General features: G+C 36.6%; 2 protein-coding genes across 3 annotated transcripts; one reads left to right on the top strand and one right to left on the bottom strand.

Annotated features, from left to right (window-relative positions):
• The first annotated feature begins 4,547 nt into the window (after positions 1 to 4,547).
• Positions 4,548 to 7,671, top strand: LOC132184748 (Pentatricopeptide repeat (PPR) superfamily protein). Of its 2 annotated transcripts, none has more exons than XM_059598489.2 (2): positions 4,548 to 4,779; positions 6,085 to 7,671. In XM_059598489.2, exons 1-2 carry the CDS (start codon positions 4,657 to 4,659, stop codon positions 7,240 to 7,242), a joined length of 1,281 nt encoding a protein of 426 aa, XP_059454472.2. In that variant the 5' UTR covers positions 4,548 to 4,656; the 3' UTR covers positions 7,243 to 7,671. The 2 variants fall into 2 exon arrangements, with proteins under 2 accessions (XP_059454472.2, XP_088374525.1); XM_088518399.1 differs by having other exon boundaries at positions 6,080 to 7,671.
• Positions 7,672 to 8,189: 518 nt separating this feature from the next.
• On the bottom strand, positions 8,190 to 15,484 carry LOC132183794 (kinase with adenine nucleotide alpha hydrolases-like domain-containing protein). Its single transcript, XM_059597215.2, has 11 exons — positions 15,316 to 15,484; positions 12,791 to 12,906; positions 12,267 to 12,388; positions 11,412 to 11,635; positions 11,273 to 11,318; positions 10,742 to 11,051; positions 10,382 to 10,483; positions 9,537 to 9,965; positions 8,578 to 9,336; positions 8,374 to 8,427; positions 8,190 to 8,246 (listed from the first exon to the last, which is right to left on the bottom strand). The coding sequence occupies exons 1-11, from the start codon at positions 15,482 to 15,484 to the stop codon at positions 8,190 to 8,192; spliced, it is 2,388 nt and encodes a 795-aa protein (XP_059453198.2).
• Between the last annotated feature and the right edge of the window lie 270 nt (positions 15,485 to 15,754).

Here is a 15,754-nt window from a genome sequence, read left to right as displayed (position 1 = left end):
TGATAGAGTTCGTAGCACAATTCTTGTCTCATTCTTAATAAGATATTTTAATCTCAAAATAATTTAAAATAAATAAATAATATCATGACTGATGAGAGGTGTAGAATGTAGATGGACGATATGCTCTGAAGATGTGGAAATACTATTTTATTTTCTGCTACATATCTGCTTCTACTAGTCTTTCTCTCTTTTGAGGTATCTTTGTTACTTGTTATTCATGCTTAAGTGCCCCACCACCAGGGCCAAGGCCATTTACATGATAAAGACAGGCTCGAGTATAAGCATCTAGTGCGGGGCGGAACTAGAATTTCAGCTTTTTTTTATAGGGTAAAAACAAAATTTTAAAGGGTTTATTTTATAAAAACCGATAATTTTGAAGATATTTTTAAAAGTTTGGAGGGACGACAAAAGCCCCCAAAATTAGGTGGTAGGTCCGCCCCTGAGATTCTAGTGGAAGCAAAATTGCCACTTTGATTGGTGGTCCTTACAACTCCGATGAAGCAATGTTGATGGCACTTTCTTCACCAAAGAGACAGGTCACCTCAGTTGAGCTTTCAAGATTTTGTAGCTTTCTTCCCTTCATGTCATGGCTTTATGTTATCAACACAGGGACCCCATCAACCTAGTCTATCATGTCCAACCACTATTTTAGTTCTACTTTTAGCACTTCATGGTGAAAATGCTTTATCATGCTTACATTTATGTTGGATTAATGGGCCGCCAAGCCCACGTAACCGAAATATTAAACCCGTTTAGTCCAAATTAATGATGATCCATTAACCCGTGCTTATTTAATATAGGAAGCATGGAATCCACTCCCACTCCACTACCTCATTGCACGGTGCCAATTAACTGCCACCTGGGCCATGACTTATAATCAAACCGAGTGCCCCTAACTTCAAGGATAAGACGTCCTCTAATGCAAGTGGATGTGAGTTGTGTAAATTTTAATGTACTCATACTTGCACGAATTGTTCGTTTTGTAATTTAGTGTTGCAAATGCGAGGTCAATCTCACAGAAAATTATATTTATGAAAACTAAATGTATCTAGACCAACCAAGTCTTAACCTATTTCCGCAGGATGGGTGATTCAAGATAGAAAGTAAAGAGCATAAGAGCACTCCTTGTAGCCTTACCAAAACCATTTTTTTTGTTATTTTGGTAAGACAGCTTAACAAAAGTGGCTTAAATCTCCACTTTTCAAACTCATTACTTTAACAAACAAAAAATAATGAAGTGAACAGTACTCACTAAATATAAAAAGTACTTTCAATCACTTATTGATTAAACAATTTATTTATCTCTCTTCCTTTTCGCTTTTTGCTTCTCTCTCTTCCTTTAATAGTTAAAAAAATAATAAACAAATCTTTAAAAAAGAATATTTAAATGGAATAGTAAAAGTAGATTGTTAAAATAGTGAGACAGGTACTCTAAAAAAGTAAATTGTTAAAATAGAAAAATAAAATAAAATGTGCTCCTAGTTATTTTGGTGAGTAAAATTTGGTGAAGCTGCTAAGAGCATTCCTAGCAATCTCACCAAATTTTACTTACCAAAATAATAAAAAATACACTTTTAATAACTCACTTTTTTAGAGCATCCCAGCAGTCTCACTATTTTAACAATTTACTTTCACTATCACATTTAAATATTATTTTTCAAATATTTGTTTATTCTTTTTTTAACTATTAAAAGAGGAGAGAAAAACGAAAAGCAAAAAGGAAGAGAGAGAAATGAGTTGTTTCATCAATAAATGAGTGAATAGTAATTTTTAAATTTGGTTAGCACTGTTCACTTCATTACTTTTTTTTTGTTAAAGTAGTGAGGCTGAAAAGTGGACATTTAGGCTATTTTAGTTAAATTGCCTCACCAAAATAACCAAAAAAATGGTTTTTGTGAAATTGCAAGGAGTGCTCTTATTGATTAAATAATTTATTTATCTCTTCCTTTTTGCTTTTGGTTTCTCTCTCTTCCTTTAATAGTTAAAAAAAGAATAAATAAATCTTTAAAAAAGAATATTTAAATGGATTGTTAAAATAATGAGGCGGGTGCTCTAAAAAAATGAGTTGTTAAAATAGGAAGAAAAAAAAAAGAAAGTACTTTTGGTTATTTTTGTGAGTAAAATTTGGTGAGGCTACAAGAATGCTCTTAGACAAATGAAATTGATCAAATAACAAAGCACTAAGGTTTTAGAATCCGTACCCACCAAATCAGAGCAACATATCTTCATGATCATCTATACATCCGAAATTCTCTAAATAACACTCTTGATTTTCATCAGGATTGTTATAGGCAGTAAAAATCTTATGCATGTTCTACTTTGCGTAAAAGAATAAATAAAATCATCCAATGTATCCGTTTATGGCACAAATCACAAATGGATATCCAATTTAAACTAAATCATCCAATGTATCCATTTGCACAACAAATCACAATGGATACCCAATTTAAGCCAAATCATCCAATTTATCCGTAAAACGAAACACAATAAATATCCAATACTTTGACAAATGAAAATCCAAGCAATCAATTAATAGAAACTATCCCAAATCATGAGAAAAACATGATTGAACTCATATCCAAGAATCATTTCACTAATTGAATTAAAGTAGAACATTTAAAACATCAAAACTCATAGATTCATAAAATATCAACTTACATGAAAATAAGGTTACTGCTCATTGGTGAGGCTTTATCCTCAACCTTAACTGAAAAATTAGCTACACATAACTATAAAAATAAATCCTTCAAACAAAAAAATGCTAAACATAAAGGAAAGACAAAGCTAAAAAGAATGTTGGTGTGCTTGGTTGGCCTTGGCCGAATGGGAGAGAAAACTCCTAGTTCTTGGCCGAATGGCTCCTCCTCCATGTTCCCTTGCTACCAGCCACCTCCTCCCTTTTTTGTTTTTTCCTCTTTTCTTTTTATTTTTATTCTATCTCTCTAGGGTTTCTTTTCCACACAAGGCGCTAAGTGTATTTTCTGGAAACTTTTCTGATGCGTGCGCTTGAGCGCTGGCTGAGTACGCTCGAGCGCACTTATGCTTTGTGGTTCCTTCTTGCGGCGCAGGCGCTAGAGCGTCTATTAGCTGGGCTAGAGCCTAGGGATGGGCATGGGTCGAGGCGGGGCGGGTATCAGCCTTTTCCCCAACCCGCCCCGCACCCTGCGGGTTTGGATTTTTCAACCCGCCATCAGAGCAAAAGTAACAAAATCCGTGCAGGTTCTGGGTTTGCAAGGCAGGGCGGATTGATGCGGGTTGGATTCTTCTCCTCCATTTTTGTCTCTTCTGCAGGTCAAACAAACAAACACAACCCAACATCAAACCTATAAACCTATTCAGATCTTAATGGTAAAAGACCTGGATCGTTCATGAAAGAGGTCTAGAGAGATAACAAAACTTGGATCGTGGTCTGTGGAGCGGCAGCGCAACGAGAGACGGGGAGATATCATACCAGAGAGAGAGAGAGAGAGAGAGAGAGAGCAAGAGCAACGGAGAGAGAGCAAGAGAACAAACGAGAGAGAGAGAGGAAGAAAGACAACGCTAGAAACATAATAGAGAGAGAGTTAGGAACTTAGGGTTAGGGTTTTTTTAGTTTAATACTTGGGTGGGGCGGGCACCCGTAGGAAATAAATTCTTATACCCGCAACCCGCCTCGCTCGGGTTGGAGAAATCCTACCAAAACCCGCAAAAATACACATAAAACCTGGGCGGGGCAGAGCGGATTGGGGCAAGGTGGGTTTGTGGGTTGGGTGGGTTTTTGCCCACCCCTACTCGAGCCTTAACTCTTGGGTGGCTTTTTTCTAGCATTTGTCTTTCTCACATTAAATTCGTAATTTTCCCTTAACAACCTGTAAAACACTAAAATCGCATAACTAACACAAAACATTATGCTATAATACAATTAAAAGATTAATATATGCAAATTAAGGGGTTCAAATATGTAATATTTGGCACTTATTAATGTGAAAAACAATTGAAGGTAAGTCATTGTAAAAGACGACACACACACAAGTTAAATAACCTAACAAGATATATATTATTAGATCCTTACCATTTAATTAGCCATGAAATGAATCTATCCATTTCACTTTCCCATTCACTAAATATGACCACCTTTGGAGCGTGCGACGTATTGTACACATGCGCCAATGCTATATGACCATATCAACTGGTAGAGTGTTAAGCTCAGTTTTTTTTTTTTTTTTGTTTTAAGTAGGAAAGGCAGCCGGGGGACCAATCGTAACACTTGCTTGCTAAGGGCCACACAAAAAGGCATAGACCATGAAAATTGCATATGCTCATTCAAGTCCGACTGAGTAATATGACAATAGATTTATAACTCAACAAAATACGTACCTGGCCTATAAATCCGAATTGCTACCCATAAAGTTATAGTAACCCAAATATTTTCGGAAAGAAAATAAGTTTTTGGTTGGGCCGAGGTTGAAAGTCGAACCGTTGAGCTTCAACATTGGCTGAATAAACTCGGTGGGTTGGTATGGTGGCAGCCGAGGCCTCCAAACTCCAAAGTTGAATTCTTTCACTTGCGCAATCCACCTTGGGCCTGGGTTTGAGCACACCAATATTACCTTTTTTGGATGAATTCCTTTTGCCTGTTTAACCACTGAGGAATGATAGTCTCATGGCAGTTTGGTAATGGAAATTCAGTCTCTTCTATCTGCTGCACCTCCTCGTTGCCTTGGACACACTACCAAAACGAGTGCTTTCAGGGTTTTCTGCCACCAGAGAGATTCGGAAAATCGAGCTTTAGTTCGCAAGGTAATTCTCGTTTCTTTGGAAACTTTGAACTGCTCTGTTATCTTCAAAATGCTTTCTTTGTCTGTGTTTTTTTTCGTTTGTTTGTGTTCTGTTATATTCTGGGAATTAGTATGGTGTGTAAGGGTGTGGCTGATTCTATAGTTGTTCATAAGCTTGAACTGCAGTCCATTGTTTTCTCCACTACTGCTTTCTTTGGTGGAATGGATGCTCTTTAATCCTTATCTAATTAAAGAAAGGAATTTTCACAAATTTATTTGAATTAAAGGAAAAATAATTATTGGGTCTTGCATTTAAGCTACCAAAGTATTAATTTTTTTTCATTTCCAATCAAGAGTATGACTAGAATTGTAAATTGAATGTTGCCCATAAAATCTCCACATTCTTTGGAATGCATGTGTATCGGACCACAAATCTTTTACTGCATAAAGGAATTTTCATTCTTCATACTTCATCCATGGTATTCTAACTTTTTGAAATGGTAAAGTCTTGTGCTGTAAAGCATAAGTTGGTGGGTTTGAGTCCTGAGAGCAGTTACTTCATACATTAAATACTGGAGAGTAGGGCTGTTTTCAATCCACCACTCCCAGGACCCGAATTGGTTAATGACTTTATGGATGTTTGTTCTTGGAGAACCACCCATTGGAATGGCCCTTGTGAAAATTTTAGACAGTTTTGTAATATCATTTGCAATAAACTTGCGGGTCTTGCAGACAGGGTTTACGGAGAGATGAAAATTTGGCATTGCATAGGATAGTCGATAGCAGCAATAAACACTATTCTAAAATGCATTACTGAAATCTAGAGATTGGTAATGGTGAGGCTGGATTGAGGGACCAAGTTTTCCTTTTTAAGTGGAAGAAATTAAGGGTATATGTTTTTGTTGTTGTTACTAATACTATCATTTGACCACTGCCTTTCTGAATTTATTGAATGTCGCTATAAATAAGCAAAGCTGAAATCATGAGATATACTCTTAAAATGAGTTTGTATATATATTTATCAATGATCTTTTTTTATCCCCCTTATCCTTTTACTTATCAAAAAAATATATATATTTATCAATGATGGTGGTGGTGATCATACATGTAAATGCCAATTATCATGAGATGATTCAAGGGCTTCTCTTTAACTTTTCCATCTGGTAAGGCTCGTGAAGTGAATTATTCACTTTCCATTTATCTTTGACTTATTTCAAGTGGCATCATTTTTAGATAAAACCATAGTAGTGTAAATTTAGTAAGTATGCTATAAATGCTTAAGATGGATGTTATCTAACTTCCTCTCTTTTGTGTGTTCAAAGCACAGATAATCCGGAAGTGGAAGCACGAACGAGGTTTTGATCACAAGGATAGTTATGCAGCTTGTGCTGCATTGGTACAAGATTTAAGTCGAAAAAGAATGCCTTATCTAGCTCAGGAGCTTTTACTTGAGATGAAATCTGAAGGTTTTCTGCCTAACAGCTCTACATTGTCGGCTCTGATGCTATGCTATGCAGATAATGGCCTCCTTCCACAAGCACAGGCAATATGGGAGGAAATAATAAATAGTTCTTTTGTGCCAAGTATGCAAATAGTCTCAGACTTATTTGATGCATATGGTAGGATGGGACATTTTGATAAAGTAACCAAAATTTTGGATCAGGTAAGTGCGAGGGATCTTAGTTTGTTACCTGCAGTTTACTCACTGGCCATCTCTTGCTTTGGAAAAGGAGGACAGCTTGAATTGATGGAAAACACTATAAAGGAAATGGTTTCTAGGGGTTATATTGTAGATTCTGCCACTGGTAACGCCTTCATTAGATATTATAGCATCTTTGGTTCACTGACAGAGATGGAGAATGCTTATGGCCGCCTTAAAAGATCTAGACTTCTACTAGAAGAAGAAGGAATCAGGGCGATGTCATTTGCGTATATAAAGGAAAAGAAGTTCTACAAATTAGGCGAGTTCCTGAGGGATGAGGGTCTTGGTCGGAAAAATGTGGGGAATCTTTTATGGAACCTTCTGCTGCTATCCTATGCTGCCAATTTTAAAATGAAAAGCTTGCAGAGAGAATTTGTAAGAATGGTTGAAGCTGGATTCCGTCCTGATCTTACCACATTTAATATCCGAGCTCTTGCCTTTTCAAGAATGTCTTTGCTCTGGGATCTCCATCTTAGCCTTGAACATATGAAACATGAAAAAATCACCCCTGATCTTGTGACTTATGGTTGTTTTGTTGATGCTTACTTGGATAAAAGACTTGGAAGAAATTTAAACTTTGCTTTGAACAAGATGAACTTGGATGATTGTCCAGTAGTTTTAACAGATCCATTTGTGTTTGAGGTCTTGGGTAAAGGGGACTTTCAGTCAAGCTCAGAGGCATTTTTGGAGTTTAAAGGTCCAAGGGAATTGAAGTATAGGCATCTAATTGCAATATATCTCAAAAAACAGTATCGGAGGGATCAAATCTTTTGGAATTACTGACAGGTGGCAGGCTGGTTGTGTACAGAAAATCTTAGCCAGTTATCAGGGAAAAAAGATGATGCATAAGAGATATATATTTCAATTATTTGGTACATAGGACTTTGGGATCAGCTGAAAACATGTAGTCCTGAATAATCTTTGCTAGCGATTTGAGCATCATATTGTGAGAGACCTTATATGGAACTCATCGGTGTAAATAAATTTTGGGATGCCTAGCTACGTATCTACACGGATAGGCGGGTTCCATGTGAGCTCTTTTACATGCGCTGCCTAAATTGCTGCTGGCGATCCTTATCCACTTTCCTGAGCTCTGCATGTGTATGCACTAGATAGTTTTGATATCTTGTTTGGAAACATGTATCCTTTGGTAGGTGTTGATTTCATTGAAATAACTCAGAAAATGAATTCGAGAAAATCCTATTTAACGGATTTTTCTGTTTGTATATTCCTTCATAAAGATTACTTTATAGCAGGAAAATACTATAATGGCAAATGATATTCGATTGGGGCATACATTTCCTACTCATATGGAAACTGTCAATGTGCCTCTCTCGTTTCCCCCTTTGATCTCTCTCTCTCTCTCCAACCATCTTTTTATATCTTTTTCTCTGTGCGTTGTTACTAGTTTAAAGTAGATGTTTTGATAAATGTGTATTTATTGCGTTATAAATTCAGCTATCTATTTTCTCTTCTTTTGGAAATTTTCCTTGCAATGCTAGTGAATGATCTTTATGATTTTGCTATCTTAATTCCAAAAGTTTTAGAACTTAGGCATCTGTGTACCAAAGCAGGAACTTCCTTCAATTTTCTCAAAAAGCAAGACAAATAAGTAGGATTATATTGTATAATTACTGGTAAATACAGTAAAGACATTTTGTTTAGAAACATTTTTTTTTCTTGATTTTCATCAAAGAAGCAGGAAATAATAGCAAACTCGACAGACTGGCTCAGCAATTTTTATTCTCTGATGCTGAACCAACGTCCTTGTCTTGATTCCTAGCACCCTTTAGACATATTTAATCAACTTCAATCATCCAAAGCAAAACTTGATTTGGTTTTCCAATAAAAAGAATAAGAAAAAGAAAAAGAAATCTATCTGTGCATTATCTTCTTCCTATGGCAGACACATACGCTGGAGTGGCTCTTTGAGCTTTCATATCCAGATTTAGAGTCACTAATCACATCCTCAAAGGAACAATAATGTTATGTAGAAAAACATGATAAATTTCTGAAGTTTTTCATAGGTACTACCATAAGGAGCGTGTTCTATACAAATAGTAAAACATTGTCCTTAAAAAACATAAAGATTAGTCCATGCTTGTGAGATCAACTTACGTGTATTATGGAATGTGGGTTTTTTCTTGGTGAGGTTCCTCCACTATTGCACAAGACGATGCCAAGCATGTTGTCTTCAGCGAGTGCTCTTAGTCTGTTCAGCTCAGGTAACACAACATTCCCAAGATCTGGTCTGTCTTTTCTCCTCATTTCTGCACATTGAAGAGCTAGCTTGGCCAACTTGAGTGCCTCTTCAACGGGCCAGTCTGGAACAGCAGGGTCAAGCATCTCATTGAAACTACCCCTCTCAATAGCCCGTTCAACATGGTGAGTCAAACCCATTGGTGGCTTTGCTGTTATTATCTGTAGCAGCAGTACTCCAAGTGAGTATATATCAGATTTTATTCCAAGCATGCCTGTTTGCTGATACTCTGGGTCAATATAACAGAAAGTTCCTGCCGTTGATGTCATGCGATACTGAGTTACATCGTTGGCTACTGATGGAGGGACAAGCCTGGCCAAACCAACGTCACTAATCTTGCTGACATAGTTCCGGTCAAGCAAAATGTTGGCTGGTTTTAGATCACGGTGTACAAGTGGTTCAGGCTTAGTTTGGTGAAGGAAAAGGAGGCCAGTGCCAATCTCTGCAGCGATCCGGAATCTTAGTTGCCATGGAAGAACATGTGTGTTACCTCGTTGAAAGAGACGGTCTTCTAAGCTCCCATTAGCCATGTACTCATAGACAAGGCAACCAAAGTCCGGGCAAGCTCCAAGGAGGAGAACCATGTTTGGATGCCGTATGCAGCTTAATACTTCAATCTGCATATAAAAGATGTTCCAAAACAAAGCTTAGAAATAGAAACCACTATATTGCATAAGATATTCCAATATATTGTCTATGAGTTTTCTTGGTTTTGGAAGAAATTAACCCAAAGCTTTGTTTACTGGAAAACCATTATATTGGTTTTCCTTCTTTTTTTGGTTAGTTTTTTCAAGATGATTGATGCAGTGTTCCACACCTCTTGCTGAAACTGCGACCGTCCATGAGCTGCATCAGGACGTAGAACTTTTACTGCTACTGGTGTGTGATCCAGTTCACACATGTATACTGGCCCATAACCTCCTTCCCCAATCTTGCGAGATTCCGCGAAGTGATCTGTTGCTACTTCGATCTCCTCAATCATGTATCTTCTGTACCTGAGATCACCTTGCACGAAAGTAGGTAGTGCGTGCTTTCTCTCTTCAGCTTCTTCCTGGGCTTTCATTTCTGCATTCATTCTTCTTTTTGCTTCCAGTGCCGCAATCCTCTTTGCTGCTTCAGCTGCCTCAAGGGCTGCATTACACTTAGCTTTCTCCTTCTCTGCAGCTGCCAAAGCTGCTTCCTCGGCCATTCGTGCCTCTTCTAATTTATGTTCTTCTTCCACTTTCCAGCGGTGAAGTTCCAAGGCCTGTGTTAATATAATGTTAGAATTTACAATTGATACTCAAACTCAACTTTTTAGTTTTGATTATTATGACTCAATGTATATTATGTCTTTACATGTGTGTACATGTGTCTTACAGAATAGAGATTTTGCTCACTTCAGATAGTTTCTGTTTACAAATATCATTCATGTAAATTTCTTTGACCATATTATTGTCTCACACATTAGCATATAGCTTCATTAGTTTGAATAAATACAGTAAATCATGTATTGACTGGAGTCCATCTATTAGCTGGGTCTAATATGCTCTTTGATGCTAATATATATGCCCATATACATGTCAATAAAAAGATGGAGCTCTCATTATACAATGGGTCTCAAACCTTTTTTTGATGCCTACATGGTAAGGGCAATAGTCTAGTAACATTCAATACTAGTACCTTCTTCTGTGCCGTGAGGGCTTCCTTGCAGGCCGTATTGTACATATCCATTGTTTGCTTGAGCTCTAGCCTTAGCCTCCTCATCTCAGCTTCTACTTCATCCTGTAACTTTCAGAGCAATAAGTATTAATTTCTTATCCTGGATTCGCCCATTTGTATAGTATTGCACATAGCCACATAAAAGGACACATCTATGCAGTAAATCATGAACACCCCCATTCAAATGTTTATGCCTAGAGGGAAAACTTTAGCTTTTGGCAATTTTGATTATGAAGACAGATTATAAATTTTGCTTAAGATTGGATGTTTTGATTTGTGCATGTATTAGCTATGCCCTTTTCCTTGTCTTGTTGCCCTTACCATGTTCTGTGATCCCCATGCTGCCCCACTTTCATGTGAGCCCGATGAGTGTGAGCTTGAGTTTTCAAACTGTGGGGACATGACATGAATTGACTTGTTTCCTGATAAGGATGTTCCAAAGCTTCTAATGTCAAAGTCTGAGCTGCTTGAAAGTCGAGGAGTCATTCCAAAATCTAGATTGTCATGAAGAGAAGGAAACATGCGATCCACACTTGGCCTTCCATTGCTCACAAATGATATGTCAGTATCTGGCACGGAGGCCTCATATGACTTGTTCATTGAAGCTCTATTATTTCTTGCGAATGGTGACCTGTTCCATAAGTTATCAGGTCAGCCTCCTAATTTATGGCAAACCAAACATCAGTTGTTTTTTACACAACAATCATCTCTTTTCCTAAGTATAGAGGTCTGGCATATAAAGCAATCACCATTACTTCAGTAGTTTCTACTTAGGGATATATTCATTGTTTGGTGTGGCCATAACAATCTATACCTCTTTCTCCCCTAGATAGGTAATGCATCAAAACTTACCTGATTTCATCATCATGCTGGTGACGATGTGGATTTCCTGCCCTCTCTGCAGTAGCATCAGATAAACTCATTTCAGCGATGACAAAAGCCAGCTGATACAGTGGTAAAACAAAATGCTGCTAGAATTACAGAAGCAGACCTTTAAAATTATTGTTATGCATGAAATGTGCACCATGGTTGTGATGATCAGAATGATGGCTTGCTTGGTTGTGCGTGTGGGGACGGGAAGAAGTCTTTGCACCTGCGGGTACCGAAGCAGTAGCGGATCGGACATATGATATTTTTCCTTTGGCAATGACATACACAGTGCAGAAATCTGGTGCGCCTTTTGACACACTACTTGGAATGTCTGTTTTGAATCTTCTGTGATAAAAGATTGATAAAAATTAGGATGCTCTTTCTTCTGTATATGGAAAAATTTGCATACCATCATTTTATTAAGAACACTAATGCTGAAGTAGGTTGAATCTTGGACCCTAATATTAGGTCAAAAAGCACTGTACTGGAATTCGGATATTGATCCACCAGCTATCAGTCACTTATTGATTGATTTAGGATTTTTTTCTTTTTGTCAATAATTAGTAAACAAAGTGTTAAATCACCATTTATTCTAAAAACTTAGGCTAATAGGAAATAGAAACTCTCACTCATGCGTAGGCTAAGCCTATTACAGATTATCTCAAGAGTCCTCAATCTTTCCTTAACTGTCCGATTTGATTTGAAGGTAAAGGAATGTGGAGAGAATGTGTCAATTCTTTGTAGGTGCTTTTATCTTCTGATCATTATCTATAGATGCACAAAACAATGATGCAGCCAGTTTATATCTGTGACCCTTAGATGCATTGGAATTTTTAGTATGTATACATATATTTGAAGTGTTCTTCTTTCTTTCTTTTTCATAAACTTTTCTCAAGTTGTACTCTCTATTAACAGCAAGACCTGTTGATATATTTGAGGGTTGGTGGTGCACTTAAGTTAAAGAAAGGTTATTTACCTGACAAGGCCACCCTTTGATGCCGCACCGACAACCATAACCTCAACTGTATTTGCAGAAACATATTCGATTAATGCTTTTGCTACATCCACAGCCTCAAGTATGACTTCCTTACATTTTATCTGTAGCAAACATCCACCATTGGTGAAAAGAAAATACTTAGTGTGGAAAGGTCTTCAAAACATGATACTTTTGCATATTAGTTGAGGGGCAAAGTTTTCTTTCAAATTGGGTTAGAAGAAATTATCCAACCGAGTCTATTAAATTGACGTATGTCCAAAATGCACGTAATTCTCACAAACATTTTTAATAGAGCATGTGATTCTCATATACATTTTGAACACATGTTAGTTTAATAAACTAAGTTGAAGGAGATTCCTTTAACCCAGTTTAAAAGAAAACTTTTCCCTTAGAAAGCATGGATTGGTCATTTATGGATAGGCCAGTTCTTTTCTTTGCACTTCTATTTTTTGGTGAAATTTGTTTTTGTTATTAATGTTAAGACAAAGAGGCAGAATACCCACATCCTTTCTTGTGCAAAAGCAACGATATGGAAGGAACAACTCCTTGGCTTGATTCTCAAGTTGTTGTTTGTGTGCTCTGGTAATATCATCATTCACATCATTGTTCCCCACTGCATCTAAAAGATATAAAATTTAAATGAAAACAACCTACAAGATTGGATTGTTTTAACACTTAACACCAGTTTCCTAGGTGAGAATATAAGTGGTCAATGTAAGCGTTTGTGTTTTTGTTTTATGTTCTAAAGATAAATACATTCACAAACAACTTTAAACCCTCCAAATATACATTAACAAACATATGTTTCATCTTTTAAAAGTATTTGGGACTAGGACAAATTGTTTTCATTTGATTATTTTCTTTTGCCATATCGTTTTGTAAATTCAATAAATTGACTAGATTTATATTACTGGTTGTAAATCTTATCGTGAAATGCAAGGTTGAAATATTAATGGAACCCAATAATAGCTGTATATTTAGTCTATAAGCCTTTTCAGAGCTTTTTCTAAATTTATATTTAAAACAGCTAATGAAAACTATTTTTATTTTTATTTTTATTTTTAACTACTCAACTTTCAAAAACACTACAATTAGCCTATCTAAATTCTTTTGTTTATTCTAATTAAAATAATTTTTATTCATTTGATATTAAGAAGAAGAAAAAAATCTCTCTTCCCCTTGTCCATTCTCTTCTCCCAACAGAAAACACATCCACAACATCCCAACTTCCATTGCCAAAAACTCTCCCTCCTTTTTCCCATAAACCTTACAGCCCTCCCCACCTTTGCATATCTATATGATTATATATACCTTTCTGAAGAGCCCAACTATCGACAAACTTTAAAAAGGAGGCGCTCATGAGGCCAGGATCTGTGAAAATACTACTAGGATTTGGTTTGATCAGCACATTAATCAATCAGAGAATCAAGAGACAATAGGACCATTACATACCGATAGGCCTACATGACAAATTCAAATTCTCATGGTTAACCAAAGAAATCGAGGGACTACTACATACCGATTAGCCTCTAAGGCCAAACTACTGAGAAAGCTCAATGAGGCCTAAAAGACGTACATACTAGCCTAGTGGAAGGCTTCACTCCCTCACATATATCCCAGACGCACTACTACGCCCAGGTAAATTCTCTTATCTCTTTTTACTTGATTTACTCTCTCTCAACTAGGGCCTTGACTAATTTGGGAGTCAGAATGCCTCCAGTTTACATACTAGCGAACCTTCTGACGATCTCTTCTCTATTTTACAGGCGGAGCTTCTCCCCGAAAGACGGTATGAGGCCACTGTTGGTTTTTGATATCAACACATTTCCCCTCCGTTAATAGGGAGGCCAGAGACAACAAAATCGACAAAAGTGAATGAAAACCACAAAATCACACCTTTCTCTCTTCTTCTCCCACCCACAAGTTTCATAATTTCTTTTGCCACAATGGGTACGTACTTGAAATGGAATTCAATTACATTACAAAAAGATCATATTTTTGATTGGGTTTGTTTCATCAGAAACTCATTCAAGTTTCGATACCCATTTCACCAAAACATCTCAAACCCCAGGAAGTCAAAGCCTTTAATCCATGGGGGTAACTATTGCGTAACTACGAAAATATAAGGAGAATAGCAGAATATGGGAAAATTGAGACAAAAGAATTTACTTGTAGTTCGGTTGTTAGACACCTGTATCTATAGAAAGAGCCTAAAAAAGCTACATCTTGTTCTTGTTCATTGATTATTTACAATATAAATGATCCATACTTTTAGGAAAACTATGGTAAGTGAAAAGCATACAAAATAGTTGGTACAATCAAATCTAATTTCTTAAAATGTAGAAAATTACAATCAATTACAATCAGATTTAAATACAATCAAATCTGATCATATATTCTAACAGCCACCAGTCTAAAATGAGTAAAAGAATGAGAAGAAGACAAAAGAAGCAAAACCCATTTGCCATCGGGAATGACGGAGGCATGCAGTGGAGGGGACAAAAATTTACACAAACTGATTTGTAGCAAATTCATACACATGTTATTTTATTAGATGGGTTTATATGAATTTCCTACAAACTAGTTTGTAGCAAATTTCTGTCCCGGTGGAGGTACTGAGAGGGAGAGAGAAATTATAGTTTTACATTAGCTAGTTTGCCTTGTATCAATATGACAAGGTGCTGTAAAAATCCTTGGAATAATCATATTTAATTTCAAGTTTTTCATGAAAAAAGAATAAAACTAAATCTAATTTGTTGAAAAAAAAAATTGTATCACCTAGCCAAATCCATATCTATGACAGTAAGGTGTCCAAGCCAATGAAAATGGTAATTATTTTTTCTTTTCAAAAAGAAAAAAAGACCACAAAAATAAACTATATATATATGACCCCAAAGTGACATGCATTTTTCTCTAATAATATAAAATAAAAGCATTTAAAACATTCTAGAATAATATTTTTCCTGTCATCATCGTTCATGCAAGAGAAAGACAGAGAGACAGAGACAGAGAAAGTGGAGATTTTTACTTATTTTTGGGAGTGAAGATGTTCTTTGATTAACATGGACTAGAGTGAGAGCTTGTCCCCTGGTGAGAAGATGATCAACAGTCCACTTGAGAGCGTATTGGCTCCCTTTGTCTTTGTCTATTGCCACCGCCACCACCTCTTCCCCTTTATCTGTGCTCCCCTTTTTCATGTATCTCCAACTTGCAATAAAACTCCCAAACAAAAGCTGCAGAAGAAGAGATCGATCAAAGGAACAAACCCACCACCCACAATGAACTACAACTAAATTCCACCCTCTTCTCCTATGCCACTGGAAGATCTAATTATTATGGTTGCAATGTTTTTTTTTTATGACAAAAACAAAAATTAAGGATTATCCCCCCACCTTTTTTTCTGTTCTGTCTCTCTCAAACTTCTGGACAGAGATCCATGTCTCTCTCTCTCTCTCTATAGGGATAAA

This window comes from Corylus avellana, chromosome 7 (genome assembly GCF_965113065.1).
Source record: "Corylus avellana chromosome 7, dhCorAvel1.hap1.2, whole genome shotgun sequence".
NCBI classification, from domain to species: Eukaryota; Viridiplantae; Streptophyta; class Magnoliopsida; order Fagales; family Betulaceae; genus Corylus; species Corylus avellana.
Note: the sequence above shows the minus strand (reverse complement) of the source record. Positions and strands in the feature narration are given on the sequence as shown.